The sequence below is a fragment of the Sciurus carolinensis genome, chromosome 3 (genome assembly GCF_902686445.1).
Source record: "Sciurus carolinensis chromosome 3, mSciCar1.2, whole genome shotgun sequence".
NCBI lineage: Eukaryota > Metazoa > Chordata > Mammalia > Rodentia > Sciuridae > Sciurus > Sciurus carolinensis.
Window position 1 is genome coordinate 23,877,685 of NC_062215.1, and position 23,373 is coordinate 23,901,057.

The window sequence follows — 23,373 nt, forward strand, 5'->3', positions numbered from 1 at the left end:
TTTGCCCAACTTGGGAGATCACTGAGCTAAAGAGACTATATTTCTTACAAGACTGTATTAAATCATGTGCAACAGCAATTGACAAGAATATTTCTGTACTGAAAGTATACTTCATGGAAAGCATGTTATCAATTCAAATCGCTCCCAAGTAAAGAACTTCATCAGTGCTCCAGCTCACTCCACTATCAGATACCCACTACCAGAAAACAAAGAGTGTGATGTTATAGTTCCTGCAAGCCTCCCTGAGGACCCAGCTCAACCTACCTGAATAAAAGATAGTAAACACTGAAAAGTTTTTGTTATATTACTCTCACAACTTTAATGGCCACTATTACTGTTTTAGTGATGTGGATGAAGGGGCAGGAAGGTTGATTTAAAGATCAAGGTGAGGGGGGCCAGAAATACCCAGGTAAGTCAGAAGGCAGCACCTGAGGAGCTCACATCCTTGCCCTGCACAACTGCTGTCAGTACCTTAGCAGTACAAAATAAAGGTCCATGTTCTGAGTGCTTAGGATATGTAGGGAGACCCTGCCTCAAAAATATTTTTTAAGAGCTGGGGATGTAGCTCAATGGCAAAGCATCCCCAGTACCAAAAAAGTAAATTGATAGATACATCCATCTATATCTTGAACTTTTTTTTTTTTTTTCCATGATACTGAGGGTTAAACCCAGGGCCTCACAGGTTAGGCAAGTGCTCTAATGCTGAGCTACACCTTAGCCCCTAAAATTACTTGTTTGTTGCTGGTTTCTCCCACTATAATGTGGGTTCCTGTGCTGGAGTTGTAGCTCAGTGGTAGAGCCTCGCATATGTGAGCAATGGGTTCAGTCCCCAGCATCAACACTGAAAAAAATGGAGGCTCCCTAATGCAGTGACCTTGTCTTTTATTTACCATTATATGCCTAGCTTAGAGCAGTGCCTGACATGCAGCAGACCTTCAATAAATATTTGTTGAACTAATGACGTGTCAGTACAGCTCAGGGAGTTTGTGATGGACTCAGTGTTTGAAGGGCAGAGCATCCAGAAACCTGGGAATGGCAGGGCCTTAGAAGTGGGGTTTCTAGCTCTTCCCCTCATTTGCTAGATGACTTCCAGCTAGCCTATTAACCTTGGGTTAATTGGAGGAATGGGGACAAGATTAATCAGTAATTAATCATTATTTATATGGTATCCATTTTATACATTTACTGGGTGCCAGGTCTAAAATAAGTATCTCACAGAGTTATAAATTTATTCTTTGTTTACATTATAACAAAAGTACCCTTTTAATCCCATTTTACAGATGAAGAAATGGAAGCAAACGGGCTTAAAGCCCTGCCCAAAGTCAGGTGGGAGAACAAGCAGTGCTGACACCATAGTTGTGCCCATACCACAAGCCATGTGTGCCAGTGTTGAATGTGAGCTTAGCTATTAATCGGAGCGAACCCTGGACAAAGCATTTTTGGAATTCAATAGCAAAGCCATTTTGTGTTCTATTAAGATCCATCCTGAGCCTTTTAACTCAATGGAGGTGCGTGTGTGGGTGTGTGTGACATGCTTAACCTAAAGTCAACTTTTCCTCCTAATTGGAGTTTGAACTAAACCACCTCCCTGCACTTCTGTTCCATTTTTCCCCCTGAGCTGGAAGCTTTTGAGAACCAGGGCTGGGGGAGGGTGGTTGCCCATGCCTGGTGGCCAAAAAGGCCACTAAGGCTGCTGAGTAAGCTCCATATCTGAATTACCCTATTCCCTCAGATCTTGCACAGTTGAAGCACAGGGAGGAGGCCTACAAAGCCCAAGCTGGTTTCTCTGCCAGGTGCTCCTTGATCACAGGCAGGTTCCCCAGCTGAGCTGTCCTCCATGTGAAATAGACCTCCTTGTCTGAAAGGAAAGTACATCTCAGCTTTGGCATGGCAGCAGCCGTCACCTAAGAGAGAATGAAGAAATAGCTTTGTGTGAATAAGCTCCCCACAGCAACGAACAAGGCTTCCTCTTTTCTGAGCACTGCTCTTTGCAATATTTTAGTCGTTTTGAGTGTGACCTTGGGTAAATTCTTCAACTTTATTATTATTATTTTGGTAGTGGAGATTGAACCCAGGGGTGCTTTACCACTGAGCTACATCCCCAGCCTTTTTTTTTTTTTGGCGGTACTGGGGATCAAACCCAGGGCCTTGTGCTTGCAAGGCAAGCACTCTACCAACTGAGCTATCTCCCCAGCTTCCAGCCCTTTCTTTATTTTTTACTTTTGCTTAAAGTCTTGCTAAGTTCCTGAGGCTGGTATTCAAACTTGCGATTCTCCTACCTCAGCCTCCCAAATCAAAATTCTTTAACTTTTTTGACCTATATTTTCTTCATCCGTGAAACAGGAATCCCAATAATAGATAATGCACCAAGTTCTTAGCACAGGGCCTTGAATACTACATAATTAATCTATTAATCAACAACTATTTATATGCCAGACCTCTGTTCAAGACACTGAGGATACAGTAGCAAACTAAACAAAATTTCTTTCTTATGGAGCTGTAGTTCTAATGGATAATACATAGGAAGTGGTCAATAATTCAATATTATTTTTTGCAGTGTTGGGGTTGGAACTCACATGCTAGGCAAGAGCTCTACCACTAAGCTACATACTAAGCCCTGATATAATTTGGGGGCAGGGCCAGCACTGGGGATGTAGTTCAGTTGTAGAGTGCTTGGTGAGCATGTGCAAGCTTCTGGGTTCCATCTCCAGCACTGCAAAACAAAATAAATAAAAAATTTGTTTGATAGAAATAAACATAACTGTGGAGAAAATGAAGCATATACAGAGGTGTAAACAAAACACAACAAAGCCTATTTCCTCCCAAACCCTGCTACTCAATTAGAGGCCTTGCATAACCTGTACAAGAATTTGGGGAGTTGGTAAAGGAATGAGTCCTCCCCTGCTGTCCTCAATTCTGGTCAGCTAGGAGACCTATAACTGCACTTGGAGGCCCAAGATGGTTCTTCAGTTGACACTAATATCCTAAGGTCTGGAACTCAAGGAGGGTGGTCAAAGTGGCACTGGCTCCTGCATTGTCGCATGTGTCTAATCAATTTTTCTGCCCGCCAGATTCTATTTGAGTCATTTAGGTTTTATTTTGATTCAGTCTAATGCCACCTCCCCCTCCTCTTAGGCAAGAACGGGACAGGAAAGACAAAGTCTTTCTCCAGAGGAAGAGTCATGGAAGTGGGAGACAGTCTCTCCCTGATGGCTTCCTAGGCAGAAACTTGCTAGGGCCCTGCTTTCTCTCTTACCAGTAATGACTGGCAGCTGGTCCTCTCTCACCGCCCCTAGAAGGCCAGTGAGGGAGGTCTTACTACTGCCTGACCAGTGCTTCACCACCTTGCCTTTCCCTCTCCCCCTCACCTCCCCTTGCCACACCCCTGGATCCTACCTTTTTCTGTCTCCACCATGATGAGCCTGGATAGTTATTCGGGGTCTTAGGAGGGATTCAGACCAATCTCCAGCTATCACAGAGAGGTGAAGCAACGACTCTCAAGTTGCAGTTTCATTCCTTTATTCACTCAACAAAGAAAATGCCTTCTTAGCTTTTAGGAGTTAGCTTAAATACCATCACATCAGGAGATCTCAGATAACTGAAGCAATCCTGACCTCCCCTTCTCCTCTATTGCTGCCCCTTTATTCCTTTTTACCTTTTATCACAGTATGTAATTATCTTAATGATTTGTTGTTTTATTTTTCTAACTCTTCTGAGTGTAAGCTCCATGAGGTCAAGAGAGATGTGCTCGTCACTGCATTCCCTGTGTTGAACACACCATAGGTGTTCAAAAAATTCTTTGCTGAATAAGTACATAGTGAACAAGCAAACTCGGGGTGCCCAAGGATACAAAGCTGATTGGAACACAGTCCCTGCTCTCAAAATTATCTGGTGTGATTAACAGAACTAGGAATGGGGAAAATGTAATGAGATCACGTCCGTATCTAGTGAGGAGGGGAGGAGAAGCACGCAGGCACTTACATCAGGCCCAATCTCTGTCGGGTGTATGCCCCCAGATGCCAGAATAGAACCACCATTTGGCTCCATCTTGCCAGGTGACTTTCGGCCTGTACCCTAAACGCCCAAGTAGCAGCAGGAGCTGATGACATCCTAGAGTGTGCTCAGAGGGTACCTGGACCTACTGCCTTTTCCAGCAAGGGAAAGTTTGTCAGTTGATTTTACAGGTTTGTGGCCAAGTCAGTACTCACTGAGGATCTCAGAGACAACCCCATCATACCTTCTGGCCTACCTACCCGCCCATCTTGCCTGGTGTCCTGCTTCAGAAGAGAACTTGTGGAGCACTGAGGAAGGGGACACCTGCCTCACTCTTGGATTGGTGGAGAGGCACACATCCCAGCCTTCATATCCAGAGGGTAGGTGGGTCATTCCACATGGCTCAGAGAAAGCTGGTGCCTGGGAGGGCAAGGGCTGACCTGCCTTCCCTTCTGGTCTATAAAAAGGAGCAACCAGCAGGAAAGGCTGCAAGGGAAGCCAGCAGGAGGAGGAGGAAGCCAGTGAGAAAATCCTTTGAAGAGAGCTCTTGCTGGCGATCCTGGGGGGCACAGCTTACCCTAGTCCAGTCTTCTCCCCACAGTGAAGATGACAGTTACTCTTGCTTTTCAAAGCTCACAGGAGGCAAGGGACCTTTTCTTTCATCCTCCCCTTCTCAAACCCCCCCTCCCCGCCCAAAAAGGTAGGATCAGGTTCCCAGCAGCCTTTGTAGCACAATGCTGACCCCAGTAAGGGCCCCCATCCCTGGCTACGCCCACTTGCAGGGTTTCCTTCCACATCTCAGGAATACTTTTTAGCTAGAGTCCTCCAATTTCCCCTTGTCATTCCCCACCTGCAGCTAAGCTGACCCTAACGCTGTACCAGGGAATTAAAATGACTCATTAACACCTCCCAGTCATTCACAGATACCTTTAATTCTGATCCCTAATCTTCCCCCAAAAGGGCGTGGGGTAGAGAATGATATCCAATCTAACCCAGAGGTTAAGTAACTTACCCAAGGTCACACAGTGGGAAAGTGGCAAAAAAAAAAAAAAAAAAAAAAAAAACACCAAAAACTTATGTTTCCTGCCCAGCAGTTTGGCAGATGCTCAAATAATCTTTGTGGAAAGGGTAAAATATGTTGTTTCTTCAATTCTCTAGCCTGTGGGCACTTCTGTGTGATGAGGGGTGGGCTGTCCGTCTTCCTAAATGAACATTTCATCTCAGTTCACTCCTACTTTCGAAGTTACAGATTTAACTAATCTCTCCGACTGCACCCTGTGTTCAGTGCCCCCTCCTCGTAGAGCAGAGGAGTAGACAGGTCTAACAATTTGCTTCTCAAATGAGCAAAGACCAAAACCATCCACACAAACAATCCCACTTTCTCGCAAAATACACGGCCCCAAACCAAACCGGCAAAACACCAGCGGCACCCCTGCACTGTCCGCAGACGCCCCCAACACACGCCACCACGCCACACTGCGCTGCGAGGCGTCGGGAAGGGGGGCGCCGCGCGGCCGGCCGCTCTGCAGGGAGCGGGTGGGCGCCGGGCGTGCTGCCAGGCCCGACCCGGTCGCACCGCGGGGGCCGCCGCCCCTCGCCACGTGGTGGTGGCAGCGGCGGGGTCCGGGGCGCCTTCCCAGCTGGAGAAACCCGGAGCAGCCGGGGAGGAGGAGGCGGAGGAGACGGCGGCGGCGGCGGCGGCGGCGGAGGAGGAGCGGGGCGGGAGGGAGGGAGGGGGTTAGGGGGAGGGGTGGGGGGTGGGGAGAGACCCGGCGGCGGCGACAGGGCGAGGAGCAGAGCGCGGTGCCAGGGGGGTGGGGGCACCGGTGCCCGTCTGGGGAGGGAGCAGGCAGAGGGGGTAAGCTGCGATTACAAGCAGGAACCGGCGGCAGCTGTGAGTCCCCGGCCGGGGCGAGGGCCGGGGGAGGGGAGCGGCGCCCGCGCGGGGGCCTGGGGGTCGCGGGGAGGCCGGGGGAGGGGGCGGGAGGCTGGCAGGCAGTTTGCACTGGGTGGCGGGGAGGGGAAGAGCCCGGCGTCCGCCGCCCGCATTCTCCCGGCCCCGTCCGCCGCCGCTCCTCAGGCCGCGCCGCCTCCGGAGCCCCTTGCCCGGCCCAGGGAGGGCAGCCGGGGGCCCGGGGCTCGGGTCTCGGCCAGCAGTGGGGGAGGGGGGCTGTGAAATCTCAGCCCCCGAGAGGGGAGGGGCGACAATTTCTGTCCGCCGAGCTGAAGGGGTTTAAAGGGCGGCTCTTAAAGGGGCCGCAGGAGGGGCCCGGGCCAGGAGAGGCACCCCCTCCCCAGCCGCCTTCCATCGCGTTCCGCCGGGCCGCTGGGGTGTCGGGAGGAGAATGCGGAGGAAGGCGGCATTGGCGGGGCGGCCCAGGGGACAGAGCCCGCAAGTGGAGGTGGGCCAGAGGTGGCGGGCCGGGGTCTAGGGGGTGTGGTGAGCTCCGGAGAGCGGAGTAGGGGGAGGGGACGGCGCGGGCAGGAGAGGGTTAAAGGTGGGGCCAGCCCTACAAACTGGCGCACACACTTCTTACTCAGACCCAGTCACACGCGTTTCCCTGGTACTTAGATGAGGTTACGGGGGGGTTGTTGGGGCCTGGGCCTGAGTGCTTGCACCCCAGGCTCCCGCAGCGCAGCTTGGGGAGGTCGGAGACCCCACTGTCTGAACTCGCGCCTCACCGCCGAGCCCCCTTTCTGGGCGCACACACGCTCCAACGCGCGCACACACCTCGGACATTCCCATAGTGCCTCACGTGACACACGGCCCGAACGTGCCCACCCTTCCTACACGCTCACGCACGCGTGCTCACACGCGCGCGCACACACATAGCTTCCCGGCCGCTTCCTAACTCCGTACCCCCACTCTTCGCCCTGCAAAGGCATTCATTGACGGTGACACACCTACACTCATTCACAGACACACACTCCCCCCACATGCCAGCCACCACACATTCATAAACAGGGCCTGGAGAAGTACACACGCACCCCCTCGCTGCCTACTCCTTTCGGGAGCCCTGAGTCATTCCTGTCCCCTCCCAGGGCGCCCCATTTCCCTGTGTGCAGGCACTCTGGGATCGGCTGGGGACTTTATTAACGTCCCTCATCACCTGAGTCCCCTTGCCTACTTTGTTCCCTCTGACACTCAGTCAAGGACTTCCTGTAGGTCCCAGGTCAGGGGCCAAGAGCTCCTGGACGGTTGCCACAGCCCCGGTGCAAGTGGGGGAGGCATTTCCTTTTCCTGAACTCTGGGATCCTGCGGGAGGAAGCGGGGAAGTTGGGCGGGGGCTCGGCAGAGGCTGACTGGGCCTTCCTTAGGGAGGAGCTGGGTGCTACAGGCCTGGGATGAGCTGCTTGGTGAGGTACTTGGGGAAGTGAGGTCTGGGGTGGAAAAGGGTCTGAGGAATGTTTCATGCTGGGAAAGCCCTCTCATCTACAGGTCTCCCTGGGTTCTGCAAGGAGCCTGCTGCTGGCCTGGCTTTCTTGTTCCTATTTGTCAACTGTCACTGCTCCCTCACCCCTAAGTCTTCATCTGGTTCCTGCCCTTTTTCCCCAAAGATAGTGGCAGCAGAGAGGATGGGGCTTAGTCATCTGGGAAGGGGCAGTGACAGTCCCCCACTTAACCCTGGGCAGAAATCTTCCAGGCTGCTTTTCAGCTGTTCACAGGATGCTTCCGGCCAGCATGAGTGATCTGAGGACAAGTGCCAGGTGTTTCTCTCCAAGTTGTTCCTATTCTCCCAGGAGGCACAGTGTGGGCTGTGGCCCTTACCATGGAGTCCATGTTTGAGGACGACATCAGCATCCTGACCCAGGAGGCCTTGGGGCCCAGCGAGGTGTGGCTGGATGGTCCTGGAGATTCCTCGTTGGGTGGGGACATGTGCTCTGCCTCCCACTTTGCCCTCATCACCGCCTACGGGGACATCAAGGAGCGGCTGGGGGGCCTGGAGAGGGAGAATGCCACCCTCCGTCGCCGCCTCAAAGTCTATGAGGTCAAGGTCAGCATCTGGAGTTGGGAGGGTCGTAGTGTGGTGTGTGGGGGGACGGTAGCAGGAACTGGGTTTCCAGTAGAGATTCCAGGTATCTGGAGAAGAGGTTGGGGTGCAGTCTTCTCTGAGAGATGTGACCCAGCAACCAATCATGAAGGATCCTCTCTGGAGCAGTGGATCTTACCAGAAAGGGGAAGGGGAAATTCAACAGTCTGAGGCAGATTGGGGGCATGGAGAGGCCTAGGCATGAGCAGGGAGCCAGGCTCCAGCCCTCCTGAAAACCTGTCTTCCTGCAGTACCCATTGATCAGTGACTTTGGAGAGGAACACGGCTTCTCTCTGTATGAAATCAAGGATGGCTCCCTGCTGGAGGTGGAGAAAGTCAGTCTGCAGCAACGGCTCAACCAGTTCCAACATGAGGTGAGCCTTAACCCTCATCTGACCCAGCTCCCTGAGCTTCCCGTTGCTGATACCCACTACCTCCCTCTCATCCCCACTCCAGCCTCTGGCCTTCTGTTACTTTGATCAGAGATGACTACAGTTCTACCTAAACCCGCTACAGCTCCTCCTGCCCCTCCACAGAGTGCTGGGAGTGGGGGTGGGAGGTGCCAGGAGCTTCTCTGCCCCCATTTGAGGATGGCCTGACTCTGATATGCCCTCTGGGCCTATCCAGTTGCAGAAGAACAAGGAGCAGGAAGAACAGCTCGGGGAGATGATTCAGGCTTACGAGAAGCTCTGTGTGGAGAAGAGCGACTTGGAGACAGAGCTGGGGGAGATGGTGAGGCCCAGGGAACAGGGGTGCTGGAGGGTGTGTACTGAGTGTTTGTATGTGTGTTCTGCTTGTGAGCATTCTGACCTTGTGATTGTGTGACCCCCTGTGTCATACCCCGCTTGTATCTGAGTGCCCACTTGGTCTTGCAAGTGAGTCTGTGTATGTCATCCAGCTTGTGAGTGACTGCACTTGACCATGCAGTGACCCTATGTGTGTGAATATTTGGCTCCCATGCTGAGTCAACCCTGTGCCTGTAGGATTGTGCCTGGGAGGTGATATGGGTGAGGGCAAAGGTGCCCAGGAGTGTCTGACAGCTGGGACAGGTCTTGGCTTATGTGTGAATCAGAGTCACCATGTGACCATGCACATGAACAGGTGTCAGAATCAAGAACATGGTCTCTGCCAACTCCTAGCTATGACCACAGTCAAGTCACTTAACTTCTATCCCTCTGAAAAGTGGGGCAAATAATAACCTTTCTGAGCTGTTGTGAGGATAATTGGGTGTTTGTATAAAAATGCTTTGCTTTGGGGCTGGGGATGTAGCTTAGTGGTAGAGTATTTACCTAGCTTGTGTAAGACTGGGTTCTATCCCCAGTACTGAAAATAAGAAAAAATAAAAATAAAAAAAACTTTGCTTTAGTAAACATAAATGCTCATATGTTCTTATACCTTAACACATATTTATACCAGGCCCTGTTATATACCTTAACATGTATTTACTTATGGTAGCTTTCAAAACAACTATCAGAGGTAGGCATAGTACTGCTGTTCTGTTTTATACATGAGGTAGATGAAACCCAAAAGTAGTTAAGCTGCACGTATAAACAGAAGTTAGCCTAACCTTACAGGGTGGTAGTGACTGGTCACAAGGCTAAGTGTTTTTTTGTTTTGTTTTGTTTTATTTTTAATTTTTGTGGGTTTTTTGTTACTGGAGATTGAACGCAGGGGTACTTTACCATGGAACTATATCTCCAGCCCTTTTTGTTTTTTTAAATTTTGAGACAGGATCTCTTTGAGTTGGCCTCAAACTTGTGACCCTCTAGCTTCAGCCTCCCAAGTTGCTGGAATTACAGGCGTGCACCACCATGCCCAGCAGGCAGAATGTTCTAATGAGAATTCCTGTGTGTCGGTGACAGAGGTATTCACTCTGACCTTGCCAGGGGCAGTAGCCAGAAACATCTGCATTGCAGTTGCTGAGAAAGAAGGCCTCACACCCATGGCCATTTGGAGCATGAGCATGGGAAGTGTGATCTAGTGGCCTCTGCTCCAATTTGGGAGTGATGATTATACAGACATGGGGTTGCCGTGGTTTGGGGGAGCCCCTCTCATCCCTGTGCAGACCCTCAGCCTCTTCCTTCACCTGCAGCGGGCCCTGGTAGAAACCCACCTGCGGCAGATTTGTGGTTTGGAACAACAGCTGCGGCAGCAACAAGGCCTCCGGGATGCAGCCTTCCGTAGCCTGAGCCCTCCGCCTGCCCCTGCCCCACCCTGTGCTGATCTGGACCTGCACTACCTGGCACTGAGAGGGGGATCTGCCTTAGGTCATGGTGAGATCTCAGTGACCCCTGACTTCCCAATCCCCAAGTCCCCAAGCCTAACCCACATTTCAACACCACCGAACACTTATAGCTTACCTGAAACCCTGTTAATAACACCTTAATTTTCTCCCACAATCATCCCATCTTCCCTTTCCAACTATTTCTTCACCACAAACGCTGTTTCCCTAATTTCTCCCACTGACATTCCCACTTGGCCATTTCTGATAGGTGCCTGGCTACCTAATTGCAATTCTTGGATTTGCCAGCAGAGGGTGCCCCCACCCAGAGTTCCTCGCCTGTTAGGTTGTGATTAGTAGAGGCCCAGGGAGAATGCCTTAGACTGCTCAGTCTGGCTTGGGATGTCTTCCAGAGGTCATCTCATTTCCCCCCTGGCTTGCAGCCAGGTTAGAAACAGAAACCAGCTCCTCCCTCTCCCTTCCCTTTGTAGCAGTCTCTCATCCTTGGGTATCTGTCCTGGCTTTTCTCGGTTGTCCCCACCTGTTTCACTCTGTGTGGATCTGGATGTTGGTTGAGGCAGCTGAGTCCAGCCTGACATTGTCCTGTCCCCTGACAGCAGGCTGGCCTGGCTCCACACCGAGTGTGAGTGAGCTGGAGCGTCGGCAGCTGGAAGAGGCCCTGGAGGCTGCCCAGGGAGAAGCCCGGGGGGCTCAGCTCCGAGAGGAGCAGCTCCAGGCGGAATGTGAACGACTGCAGGGGGAGTTGAAGCAGCTGCAGGAGACCCGGGCCCAGGTAAAGGCAGAGGGCACAGAGCAACCTTAGAAATCCAGACATGCAGGCAGAATGACCGAGAAGGGGTCTAGGCAAAGGTAAGGCTAGGCTCTGACCTCTTGATCTTCCCCCTTAGGATCTGGCCACCAACCAGTCAGAGCGGGACATGGCGTGGGTGAAGAGAGTTGGGGACGATCAGTAAGTCACGTCTGTAACCCTTGCCCTCTTAACCTGGGGAGGCGTATCCCAGGTACCCCTTAGTTTTGCTTTCCATCCCTCTGCATTATCAGAATGACCTTTCTTCCTAGCCCAGGCCTCAGGGGTAGGTGTCTCTGTCACTTGTCTCTCTGTATCTATCCCTGGAAGGAGGTGGGTTCTGGAGTATTCAGGTTCTGGGATGCTCCCTTTGCCTTCTTCTGGGACCAAGCCCATTTCTTCTTGAGGTGTCAGGGGCTGAGAGATGTTTACTCAGTGACTTTGCTTCTATGTTCTATGTCCTCTGGTGAGTTTGAGGGCCTCTCTGGGGCCCCATTTTTCTATACCAGGGACAAAGCCCAGCTATTCTTCTCTTCCTAGTGAGAAGGAGGGAGATATATCCTCATGCTGGATTTGCTGTGCCCTTTCTACTCATCTTGGAAGAGAGCAACCCTTGGCTTAGAGATAGGGTCTTCCTTGGGTTCACATAGCATTAGTCTGGGGAACTAGAAGGTACCTAGGAATGCTGTCAGGACAGAAGGGCAGCAGGAAGTAGTGTGGGAGCTCTTCGGTTAGGACATAGCAGTGGGGCCCTGGGGAGCACTGGGCAGTGGGGCGGGGCACATGGCCACCCAGCAGTGGTGGCACCTGATGCCTTTCACATCTGCAGCCGAACTCCTCCTCTCCCACTTTCTGAGAAATAGAGCTCAAACCTCCTTCCGCTCAAGTCCTCTGAGATGAGGCCAGTAGCACATACTCCTTGCATGCATTGGAGAAGACCGAGGCCCAGAAAGGGGCAGGAACCCTCTGTCACACAGCATACTCAGCTCCAGGACTCCAGGGGTCATCCCTCTCAGCAGGCTTCCTCCTCATCTTCCTCCTAGCTTCTGGACAGCTGGGGATACCCCTCACCTCCCTCCCCACCCTGGGTTGAGGACCTGGGTGGAGCTGTGATAACTGAGAGGGTGAGAACCCAGTTTGTGGGACCGCTGGGTGGTAGCCCTCAGCTAGGCTTCTGAGGGAGTTTGGGGGCCTTTGTGGAGAGGGTCCACCCTAGCTTGTGGCTGGGGCTTTGGGCCCATCTTGCCCATGGACACACACATACCCAAATATTTGAGAATTCCAGCTTATCCCCGAAGTCATGTGGAAGACCCCCTTACAGGTCAGTGAGTCTAACCCCTTCCGAAGGCTCTGGAACTCTGAGTGCAGGCTTTTTGGCAGGGCCAAGTGTGACCCTTCAGGCTTTGAGTCCCAGGCCTTCCTGGGCTGCAGAGTGGCTTTGGCTTCCCCTCTCTGGATCCCAAGTTTCTCTTCTGGGCTTGGGGTCAGTCATTAACGAGAGTGAAAGGGTGGTGAGATAGTTGGTGGGAAGGGGCAGAGAGGGGGTGGGGGTCCCTAGGGTATGTGCTGAGTGGCAGAGAACCCATCCCGTAATGTGCTTTGGAGGCCACACCATCCTCTCCTTTTGTAGTTCCCACTGAGCCATTGCCCTTGTTCTCTGCGTCCACAGCAGCCTGGCCCTGCCTGCCTAGCACTCGCTACCTTCCAGGCCAGGTTTCTCTGGACAGCCCCAGCTTGGCAGAATCTCATTCTCAGAGGAAGTCCTCACTCCCCCGGTAGTTTTAGTTTCTTATAAACTCAGCTCCTTTTGGTAATAGGCACTTCCCGAGGGCTACCTCCTGCCCTCCCACCTGAGGAAGCCTTGGTCACCTGCTTTGGGCTCCCTTTCCCCACCAACCCCTTCTTCCTTCTGCTTCCCCTGACCCTGCAGACCAGTGAGAATTTACAGGTGGGATTTCCAGGAGTATAATTCTGGGGCTGGATTGTCTGGGATTATCTGGGTGTGAAAGCAGAGGGGACACGTGGTTCCTGAGTCTTATCTTATTCTTCTGGGATTCTCTTAATTCCTGAAAGGTGCCTCCTTATCAGTTTGGACACTAGGGCATCTAGGTAGACTCTGGGAATTCTCACCATTAAAACACCTCTCTTAGCCTGGCAGGGTGGTGCACACCTGAAATCCCAGCAACTTAGGGAGCCGAGGCCTAGAGGATTGCAAGTTGAAAGCCAGCCTTGGCAATTTAGCAAGGCTTTGTCTCAAAATAAAAATTAAAAAAGGCATAGCTCAGTAGTAGAGCACCCCTGGGTTAAATCTCCAGTACTACAAATAATTAAATAAACAACTCTCTCATATTTTTACTCTATGAGTCCCCTTCCTGGTGCTGTCCATGCTGGGGGACAGGCCTGGGATACAGCCCCAGCCTCAAGGTGCCTGGTCCCTCCCTTCCTAGCTCCTGGTTCACAAACTGTGACCCTCAATCTCCCTCTGTAAACAGGTGCCTGGACCAGACCAGACTACCACCCTTCAGGTCCGACCTTGGGGCAAGATTTCCCTTTGGTCAGCTTGGACAAATTGCCCCAGAGGCAGAGCTGCCAAAGTCTCTCAGGGACCAGAGACAATGATGAGGGAGGAGGTGGGAGCAGAGCCCACCGGCTTCTGAGGATGCACAGGGAGCTACAGTCCCCAGGAGGGTCCCAGCCAAGGTGGCAGGTGCAGAACCCATGGCCCACTCCCCTCTGGTTTCCGAGTGGGACTTTTTGAGGGTGTTGCTAATGCGGAGGGGGAATCATGGGGTATTGCTTGAGGGGGATGAGGCCTCCAGGGGAGCAGGGACCCTGTGAGGAGGGTAAGAGCCCAGTGGGAGAGGGGGTTTATTAGGGAGAAGACCCGGTGAGAAGATGTGGCTCAGTATGGGTGGTGAGGGGAAAACAATAAACTATAGGGCTTTCTTTTTCCCAACGTGGGGGGCTCGGTGTTGCAGCCTTTTCCGCCCACCCCTCCTACCCCCCCCTCTCCGCCCACAAGCCTCTGCGTGGGCTGCGGTTAGTGGTGGGGGAGAAGTGTGAACTCGGAGAGAGAGGATGGAAACTCTGCACGGAGGTCAAGGGCAGTGTGGGGTGGGTCAGGACGGAAGTTGGAGACCCCTATGTACCCTGAGCCCCAGAACCAGCGAGCCTAGGGCCTCCCCCTTCACGCTTCTCACCCTCCCTACTTCCTTTCTTTCAAGTCTCCATCAGCCTGGGTACCCAGTGCACACAGGAATTAACCCCTGAGCACTTGCAGCCTCCAGGCTCCCTGAGAGTGGGGAGGGGCTCTCAAGTGGGTCTGAGGGACTGGTGGGCTTCGAACCCATCTCTGAGCCCCGGCTTGCCAGCCAGGCCAAGAGCAGCTCTTGCCTGCTGTCTCCGTGATGGGAAACTCCACATCCTCCCCTCCGTCTTAAATCAAGTCTTAAGCTAGTGTCTCCAAAAAAAAAAAAAAAAAAAAAAATCTCAAAACAGGTTTTTCCTTTTCCCTGCCTGTCTGCAGTCACTCCTGGATTCTTCCTCTGTGTAGGATGCTAGGTGAGGCTGTGCACTCAAGATCTCATTTCATTCTCACAAACAACACGAGTTGCAGGGAACCCAAGAACTGCAGTGCAGATGCCAAGCGGGTCTGAGCAGGTGGGGGCAGTGGGACCTCGTGGTTTTCCTGGTCAGGTTCTTCTGTAGATAGGAAGCCTTTAGATGAGGGGTGACCATGTGATTTGTTGACCAAATCTGATCACTTTTGAAAGTGAAAGGGGGCCCTATTAATAATTACGCTGGGTAACGAGCATGAACGGGACAGTCCTGGGCCATTGGGGACCCTGGTTCCTACCCTGCAGTGAGCTACTATGTTCCTCTCCATCTGGGGAAGCTTCTAGACACAGTAGACATCTAGCTCTGCTGGAAGCCTGGCAGGGGCTGCCATGAAGTGCTCTGGGGACCGCAAGTCATAGCTGGTCGAGAAGAGTGAAGGACTCAAGGCGCCCGGAAAGGAAGTGGTGGCGCACTGGCTTGTTGCAGAGCGACTTCCTCCTCCCCCAGCCCGCAACCTCAAGTCCGCTCCACGGCCCGGTGCCTGTGGTCCCCTCCCAGAGGGTCGGGCGGGCGGGCGGGAAGACTGATGCTGGGTGTGCCTGTGGGTGGTGGAAAGTTCGGCCCCTGAATTCCCCCCAACAGGGTGAGGTGGCTGGGGCAGCCGTGGGCAGCTCTGGGCAAGGATGGGAGAGCTGGGAATTCTGGCTTGTCTTCTTCCCAATTCTGAATAGATGATTCGGACTATGGGATGAGCTGTAGTCCTGACCCCAATCCTAACCCTAATGCTGAACCCATCCCTGACTCTTACGTATCCTAGTCTTGACCCCATATCTACCCACAGTGAGCCCTAAATAAGCTCATAACCCTATGCTTAGTCTGACTCCCAACCCCCACTTTCATCAGGACTCAAGCCTATCTCTGGGTGACACACATCACCCAGTGCTAACTTGAACTCTGACCCTGCTGCATCCTCATCTCTCGCCAGCTCCAGTACAGCAGCTAGCCTAGAGAGCCCAAGGGCCTCAGCAGCTGATTAGAGGCAGAAAGAGGCCTAAAGGAGGATGTTTAGGTCTCTAATCTTCCTGATCTCAGTTGCTTTATCAGTTAGAGTGAAGCTTATTGTGGGATTCCTGAGTTATTTATGAAAATAATGAATGAAAGTATAAGTCAATGAAGAGGGGAATGATTTGCAGCCGAGGATACCTGCCTTCCTGCCAACTCTGCTATTTGCACTCTGGCTCCTCTGAAGGTGCCAGCCTAGTGGGCTGAGGTGCCAAGAGCAAGTGTTTGAATACCTGCTGTGTGCCACCACTGCTCTGTGACCTTGAGCCAGCTCTTAACCGCTCTGATCTTTCACTTCCATGCATGTCTAGCACCTTGTTCTCTCCTTCCCAGGCAGTTCTCAGGGCTCCCAGGTCACTTCCAAGTTCCCTGGCCTCTTTTGTTCTTCTGCTGCTTTCTTGCTTTTTCTCTCTCATCTCTGCCTCTTCTTTGGGAGGTGTATGTGGAGTGGTCAGTAGTCTGGACTTTGGAGTCCAGGAGGCCAGCGTGTCCATCCCAACAGCTCCACCACTGCTAAGCTTTAGGACTTTGGTTAGTCACGTGTTTCACACTTCTCTCATCTGAAAAATGGAGGTGGTAACAGCAGCATTGTTGTAGGGTTGTTGTGAAGACAGATGATGTTCGTAGCATGGCGCCTGGCCCGTAACCAGCGCCTGTACAAATCATCTGTTTTCCTTTTCTCCCTGGGTCCGTCTCAGGTTCCTACAGACTCAGAACTTTTCCTAATGTAAGCAGTCAAGATGCACCATATTGCAGCCATCTGCTGCCCTTCACCTGACCCACTCTTCCCAAAGGCACGGTGATGGAAAAAGTGCTCAGGTGTGGGCCAGGAAGTGGATGTGCATTTAGGTGTGCGTGTGCAGCTCTCAGGTCGTGTTGTGAAGTTGAGATTTTTTTTCCACTGAATTGGCAGTGTTTTCAGTGAGTCATTCAGGTTGTTAGCGTATTCAGCAGCCTGGGCATGTGCATCTTGGGGAGGGAGAGATGCCCAGTGAAAAGGGAGGTCCCACGGCCAGGAGGCATCAGGAGGAGGTTAGGTACCCTCACCCTTTCCAGGGTCTCAGAGGTCTTTGTGAGGGTGGCCTGGGACTCTCGGAGGAGAGAACCTGTCTGCCCCAGGTCCTTAGTGTCAGAGCTGGGAGAGGGGCTGAGCATTCTGAGTTAGGGAATGCTTCTTTGGATTTCCTGTGAATTTTTTTCTTTCTTTCTTTTTTTTTTTTTTTTTTTCTGTGAGAAGGAGGGTGCCAGGACCCAGGCAGTGGAAACTGGGGTTGCTCCTGAGAGAAGGGGCCTGGGAACTGAGTGTGGCAGGTGAGATCTCCAAGGTGGGGTGTGAAGTCAACGACCTGTATCTGTCACCTGAGATACAGCAGGGAAGGTGGATGGGGAGAATAACTGTGGCTGCCTGGATGGAGAATGACACTCATCAGTGCTCTGCCCAGCGTGTCCCATCTCCACTGTGCAGATAGCATAGTCCTGCCCTTCAGCAGCCCGTCTGACAAGAGACACACAGATCCTGCCTTCAGATTCCCTTGGTCTGAAAGGAGGAGACTTCCTCTGGGTGTCCCCGGTTCCATGTGAGACATACATGGGCCTCCAGTCATGGGAGAGATGTCACTTCTTCCCACAGACCTCTGAGATGAGGTTGGGGAGCACAGGAGACATTAAGCAAACATGGGGATCCAGAAGTGGTGGGATTGCAGGCCACAGGATCTGGGTGAGGGTTCCTAGGACTTCTTGTCTCTCTGGAGATGGGTGGTGAGGACTCACCTTCCCTAAGAAGTGGACTTGTTCCCTAGACACCCTGCCTGTGTGCAGGACTCTAGCTTTGGCCCAAGCAGGTTTTGTTGTGGAAGGGGCTATTCCCCACCCCACACCCTCCAGCCCTGTCCCAGAATTAGCAAGAGAGTGCCAGCCAGTGGGTCAGAGTGTAGGGGTACAGTCATTACCTGCCCTCTCCACCGGGGCTCTCCCACCTTCTGAAGCCCTAATCTGACACAAGCACAGGTGTGCACATAACACCTTCCCTTGTGCTTCTAAGACTGGCCTAACTTCTGCCCTCACCCCCTCCCATCCCTGTACATCTTCTCTCACTATCCATAGCCATGAGATGGGGACAGGGCCTTTGGGACTGGAGAGCTTTGGCTGCTCCCTGATCTCTGTCCTGGGGCAACAGGTCCTTCCTTATCCAGGAGGAGATCCACACGGAGTGACTTCTGTTACTTCCCTCCAGCTCAAACTTCCAAAGTTCTAGAAGTCTGTTCTGGAGTTGGGGAGGTCGGAAGAGCCAAAGAAACCCAAATCCCTGCTTTTAGGGAGATCCCAGTCTCTGTCCAATTCAGAACAGAAAGGAAGGCAGAACCCAAAGCCATGGCAGAGCCTCCTGTGAGGTCAGAGGGCTCCCTGTGCATGAGCAGGCCACAATGGGACAAGGTGGAGGAGCAGTACTGGAGTGATAACCTTTGATGGTTCTGGGTCTGAGTGACACAGAGAAAGCAAAAGGAAAGGACATGGTGAGATGTCCCTTAATAAGCCCAGAATCTGTTACAGTTCTGTTTCTTTGGAGGCCTGAGCAGGAAGTGAGGAGGAAGAGAGGGAAGAAGAAAAAGAAACAGACAGTTCATTATCAACTTAGTGAATATCTCCTGGGTACCAGGCCCTGGGCAAGGTGCTGGTAATATAAATACAACAATATGATCCTTGCCCTTGAGGAACTCACAGTAACATCCTAGAACCAGGTAGCCTTTGAGAGGTGCTCGATTTGGGTGCCCCCTGCAGGCGTGCAGTGCCGTGGGAGGAGGTCCTGGGAGGTACAAGGCTGAAAAGAGCCAAAGGCAACTTTGAGGTCCAGACAAGAGTGTGAACCTAGAATGGGGCCAACTTGGAGTCAAATTGATCAGTTGGCACCTCTGCCAGCCAGGAGACTCTGTCTTCCCTTAGGAATGGGCTCATGACAGGCTGTGCAGCAGTAGTCCCCAGCCTTTTCAAAGGTGAGGATGCTTTTTATAGACCCCTCCCCCCAGCACATGGATCGGGTGTTATACTTTTAGTATGCGCTATGAAAAAACTCAGTGACAAAAGCTACTATAAATTCAGGGCAGCTGTTTGATGAATCTGTGTTTTATTTGTCATCACAGCTTCTACAGAGATGAAAACATTCACACATACCTGTGTGAGCTGTGTTCTGGCCACAGACTGCTTGGAGCACACAGGGAATCAGGGACCCCTGGCAATCTGCTCCCCATCCCAGCCCCTACGCTAGGAACCACTGCCTCTGCCTGGGGAATGGGTCTGTGGAAGCAGAGGGAGTCTCCCTGGAAGAAGCGGCATTTGAAGTGAACCTTAAAGACAATTCCTGCAATTGGGGTAGGAGGGTCCTGGAGGTGGGGACCAGATGCAGTGACAGAGCCAGTTCTTCCTCCATAGTCGGGACTGTAGAGCCATGTCCCTATTCCTCTTCCCCACTCCCTGCTCTCTGATCTCAGGGTGAATTTGGCGCTGGCCTACACCGAACTGACGGAGGAGTTGGGCCGGCTTCGTGAGTTGAGTTCCCTGCAGGGGAGGATCCTGAGAACCTTGTTGCAGGAGCAGGCCCGGAGTGGCGGTGAGATGGGGCAGGATGGCAGGGCAGCTGGACAGGGGCAGGCGGGGATGGCGGGGTGGCTGTGGCAATCAACCTTAGTACTGTGTGCCACCTTGGACTTCCTTGCCTGGAGAAGAGTGGGTGGGCTTTGGACCCCCGCAAACCCCTGGATGGCCAGTTCTGATGGCTTTCTTGCACACCTCCGTCCCCCGACCCGTCCTACTTTCTTTTCCAGGCCAGAGGCACTCGCCGCTGTCGCAGCGCCATTCCCCGGCCCCCCAGTGCCCCTCGCCCTCTCCTCCTGCCCGAGCGGCGCCGCCATGCCCCCCGTGCCAGTCCCCGGTCCCGCAGCGCCGCTCTCCGGTGCCCCCGTGCCCCTCACCGCAGCAGCGCCGCTCGCCGGCGTCGCCCTCCTGCCCATCGCCGGTCCCGCAGCGCCGCTCGCCGGTGCCGCCGCCGTGCCAGTCTCCCAGCCCGCAGCGCCGCTCGCCGGTGCCACCCAGCTGTCCGGCCCCGCAGCCCCGGCCGCCCCCGCCGCCGCCACCTGGGGAGAGGACGCTGACCGAGCGCGCCTACGCCAAGCCGCCCAGCCACCACGTGAAGGCTGGCTTCCAGGGTCGCCGCAGCTACTCGGAGCTGGCGGAGGGCGCGGCCTACGCGGGCGCCTCCCCAGCCTGGTTGCAGGCGGAGGCGGCCACACTCCCCAAGCCCCGCGCCTATGGCGGCGAGCTCTATGGCCCCGGCAGACCCCTGAGCCCGCGGCGCGCCTTCGAGGGCATCCGGCTGCGCTTTGAGAAGCAGCCCTCCGAGGAGGAGGAGTGGGCCATGCCCTCCAGCCCTCCCAGCCCTGAGGCGGGCACCATCCGCTGCGCCTCCTTCTGCGCAGGCTTCCCCATCCCAGAGTCGCCGGCCGCTGCAGCCTATGCCCACGCAGAGCACGCGCAGTCCTGGCCATCCATCAACGTGAGTGGGGAACACACCTGCGCGGCCCGCACCTGGAGATGCAGGGCCAAGAGCCCCGTCCTCACCTGGGGACCCTGCCCTTCGGGTATCAACACGCAAATCATTTACACCTGATGAGCAGAGGCCTGTTCCCTGGACCCTAGATTTAGTACAGAACCCTTTGCTTTCCTCTTCACAGTTTTTTGTTTGGGGAAATTGGGACTTGCACCATTGAGACTTTTGTCTGCGGCCATTTGAAGGGTATGGTCCTCAATCCCAGCTTTGATTTTAAAGCCACTATTTAATAGCAGTGGGAACTATGCAGCTTATTCCCTCTGCTCCTCAATTTTCTCATATGGGCAGTTAATATCTAATTCCCTTAGAGGGTTTGGTGGCAGTAAGCCTAAGGTGGTCTGCACCCTGCCTGACTCAAGCAACCTCTATTATGTTGATGATTGTGGCGGGGGCGGGGAGATAGTGAAGGCTATGGGTCAGGGGCCATCACAGGACAGGGCTTCCCACCCCCAGGCCTCAGATCCCCTGCTGCCTTCTGTCTGTCCTAGAAGACAGCACTACCTCAGGGCCCCATCATTTCTCTGAAATAATGAGTTTCCTGAATGTCAGAGCTACCTTTGCCACCTGGAAGGACCAAAATATATTCCAAAGCCAGTCAGAAAATTATTTTGGGGTTGAACATTGTTTGAGATTGTCCGTTGCTCTGAGTTATCCAGAAGCTGTGTCTTAGTCCCCCCAGGGGCCTGTCTGGGTGTTGACTTCCCTCATTACTACAGGCGCCCTGGGATAGGAGAGTAGATGCCGAACTGTTTGGGGGTGGTGCTGAGGAAAGGATACCCAGACCCTTTCAGCATGCTGTAGGCCTCCCTGCCTTGGATCCTGGAAAAGGGCAGACTGGGATGTGGGGACCACAGGTGGGGACTGGGGTCATAAGTGACTCCCTTTTCTCCCCACAGTTGCTGATGGAAACAGTGGGCTCCGACATCCGCAGTTGCCCCCTCTGCCAGCTGGGTTTTCCTGTCGGGTACCCGGATGATGCCCTCATCAAACACATTGACTCCCACCTGGAGAACAGCAAGATCTAGGGCGCCTCTTCCCAACTGGCTGTTTCTCTGTCGTCTCCTACCACTCCCGAACACTCACTTTGAATGCTGCATGAATCTTGTGGGGGGGGCCTGCCCCTTACGATCCCCAGATACCTCCACTAGCTACCGAGTTAATGTGTGTGCCGTCTTCCCTGTTCCAGGCACCACTCAGCTCTGGCTCTTCCCAGGAGGTCAGCAGAGGCTCCCCCTGTCTTCCCAGTTTCTGCTGGGGAGATGGGATCTGGGCTGGGCTGGGCAGGGGTGTCCCTCGCAGCCTTTCCTGCCTTTCTGTTCTTAAACAGGGTCGGATCCAAGAAGGTGTCTAGTAGTTGGGCCTGGGAGTGGGGAAGGTGTCAGGTGACTCCAGGAGCTGCCTGAGCCCCTCCCACATCCATCTTTCCTAGGCATTGTACTCTGTCCCTGTGGGGTCCCAGAGCCTGCCCTGACACTGATGCCAGTTACTCCATCCCATGGCCATCTTGGGGCTCTTGATGTTGGGGGGGCATCTTGTTTCTTGTCATTCCCTACAGACCAGCCCTGTTTTCCCCCTCTGCCCACCCTGGGGAGCAGGGAGGATGGGAGAGGAGAGGGTGGCCCCTGAACTGCTGGGAGGAGCCAGCCCGAAGAGGCTATCCTGAGACTGAGGGTCTTATGCCATCACCCTCAGGCTAAGGGAGCTTGCCAGCTCCCAGGCCCTTGCCCTCCCTCTGGAGCCCTGACACTCAGGCACAGATCGTAAAGGCAGATGTCCCCCTTCACCGTTTCCCCCACTGGAGCCCCTGACACCATAGGTGCCCTGGGGCCCATGTGTGACTCAGCCTCTGCTGGGTGGGTGTCACCAGTGCCTGCTTCCCAGGCCAAAACCTGAGAATGGGCCCAGGGTGCTGTGGAGATCAACTTCAAAGAGCTAACCCCCTTCCCACACCCACCAACCCACATTCCCTCTGTGAAATCTACCTCAGAGTCATACCCTCAGAAGGACGGGTAAGCAGGAGGCCAGGGGCCCCAGAGCTGAGGCGGGGAGCCTCTTGCAGAGGGAGCCTGCTGCCCACAATGAATCCATCCCTCCACTGCGAGCCTCCCCCAGGCCTCAGCCCTGGGCAGGTGGCAGTGGATGCTACTGTCAGCGCATGTACCGTTCTGATCCAAATCTTCCAGGCCCCCCACCTCCTCGCACCCCTCCCCTCCTTAGTGCAGGGGAGTGAAGGGGTGTGCTGGGCCGGGAAGGGGCCAAGGACTCCAGAGACACATGTCATTATACCCTGAGTGTTCCCTAGGGAGGGGACATGGGGAAGGGGGCCTGGAGAGGGAAGGAGGGCCCTGGGTTCTCTGAACAAGTTGAAAGTCCAAATAAAACTTAACCTGTTCCATCTGCCATGGGGCTGGGCCTCCTCTGTGACTGGGGCAGAGCTACAGTGCTTGATAGCAGGACGTCTTGGAAACTGTCTCACGGAACCACAGCCATGAGAGGGTGGGCACTGGCAAGTAGGGGACAGGACACATGGGGCACCCATATTCAGAGTGATACTGGAGCTGCTGGCATGCAGGTGGTCATAAGTGGCTTGTGACATGGAGTTCATTTAGAACGTGGATAAGCAGCCAGGCAGCCCTAGGCAAGTGGGAGGGGCTCTTGAGCTTTTCCTCTCAGCAGGTCTGGCCAGGAGAGAGGCTCTAAAGCCCTGAGGGCACCTGCGATGTAGCAAAGTGGTAGAGCATTTGCCTTGCATGCAGGAGAACCTGGGCGCCATCCCAGCGCTGCAGAAATAATAATCCAGCTCCAGGGGTTCATTTATCAGTAGCTTCTGTTTCTTCATCAAATGAATTCTGCATCCCAGGAGCCAAGATGGGGGCCTCACAGAAATGTTCCATGTCCTCACAGGTTAAGAACGGGAGGGGCCATGGTTACTGCTCCTACCTGGGAGGTCAGAACTGGGTCATGAACTCATGACTTCTGCCTCAACTGGAGCTGTGCCCTTTGCAAAAAGTGCCTGGGGTACTTATTCATCAGCCCTGGCTGCCTTTCATTTCTCTTTTGGCCCAAGGGTTCACTTAAAAAAGGGACTGAGAGGTCTGGG

At 53.7% G+C, this 23,373-nt stretch overlaps 1 protein-coding gene across 7 annotated transcripts; it reads left to right on the forward strand.

Moving 5' to 3' along the window:
* The first annotated feature begins 5,768 nt into the window (after positions 1-5,768).
* Positions 5,769-22,664, forward strand: Tbkbp1 (TBK1 binding protein 1). 7 transcript variants are annotated; one of them, XM_047546760.1, is made up of 10 exons: positions 5,769-5,851; positions 7,735-7,988; positions 8,276-8,398; positions 8,652-8,756; positions 10,117-10,297; positions 10,863-11,038; positions 11,154-11,215; positions 19,159-19,277; positions 19,492-20,304; positions 21,170-22,664. In XM_047546760.1, exons 2-10 carry the CDS (start codon positions 7,764-7,766, stop codon positions 21,247-21,249), a joined length of 1,884 nt encoding a protein of 627 aa, XP_047402716.1. In that variant the 5' UTR covers positions 5,769-5,851; positions 7,735-7,763; the 3' UTR covers positions 21,250-22,664. The 7 variants fall into 7 exon arrangements, with proteins under 7 accessions (XP_047402716.1, XP_047402715.1, XP_047402721.1 ...); XM_047546759.1 differs by having other exon boundaries at positions 5,781-5,887; XM_047546765.1 differs by having other exon boundaries at positions 5,781-5,887; positions 19,492-20,219.
* Positions 22,665-23,373: the final 709 nt, after the last annotated feature.

Excerpts from the sequence above, each read along its gene's own strand:
- Tbkbp1 (XM_047546760.1), top strand. The coding sequence starts at position 7,764 with ATGGAGTCCATGTTTGAGGACGACATCAGCATCCTGACCCAGGAGGCC. Across the intron at positions 11,039-11,153 it reads TGCAGGAGACCCGGGCCCAG|GATCTGGCCACCAACCAGTC; the intron begins GTAAAGGCAGAG and ends CTTCCCCCTTAG. Across the intron at positions 19,278-19,491 it reads GGAGCAGGCCCGGAGTGGCG|GCCAGAGGCACTCGCCGCTG; the intron begins GTGAGATGGGGC and ends TTTCTTTTCCAG.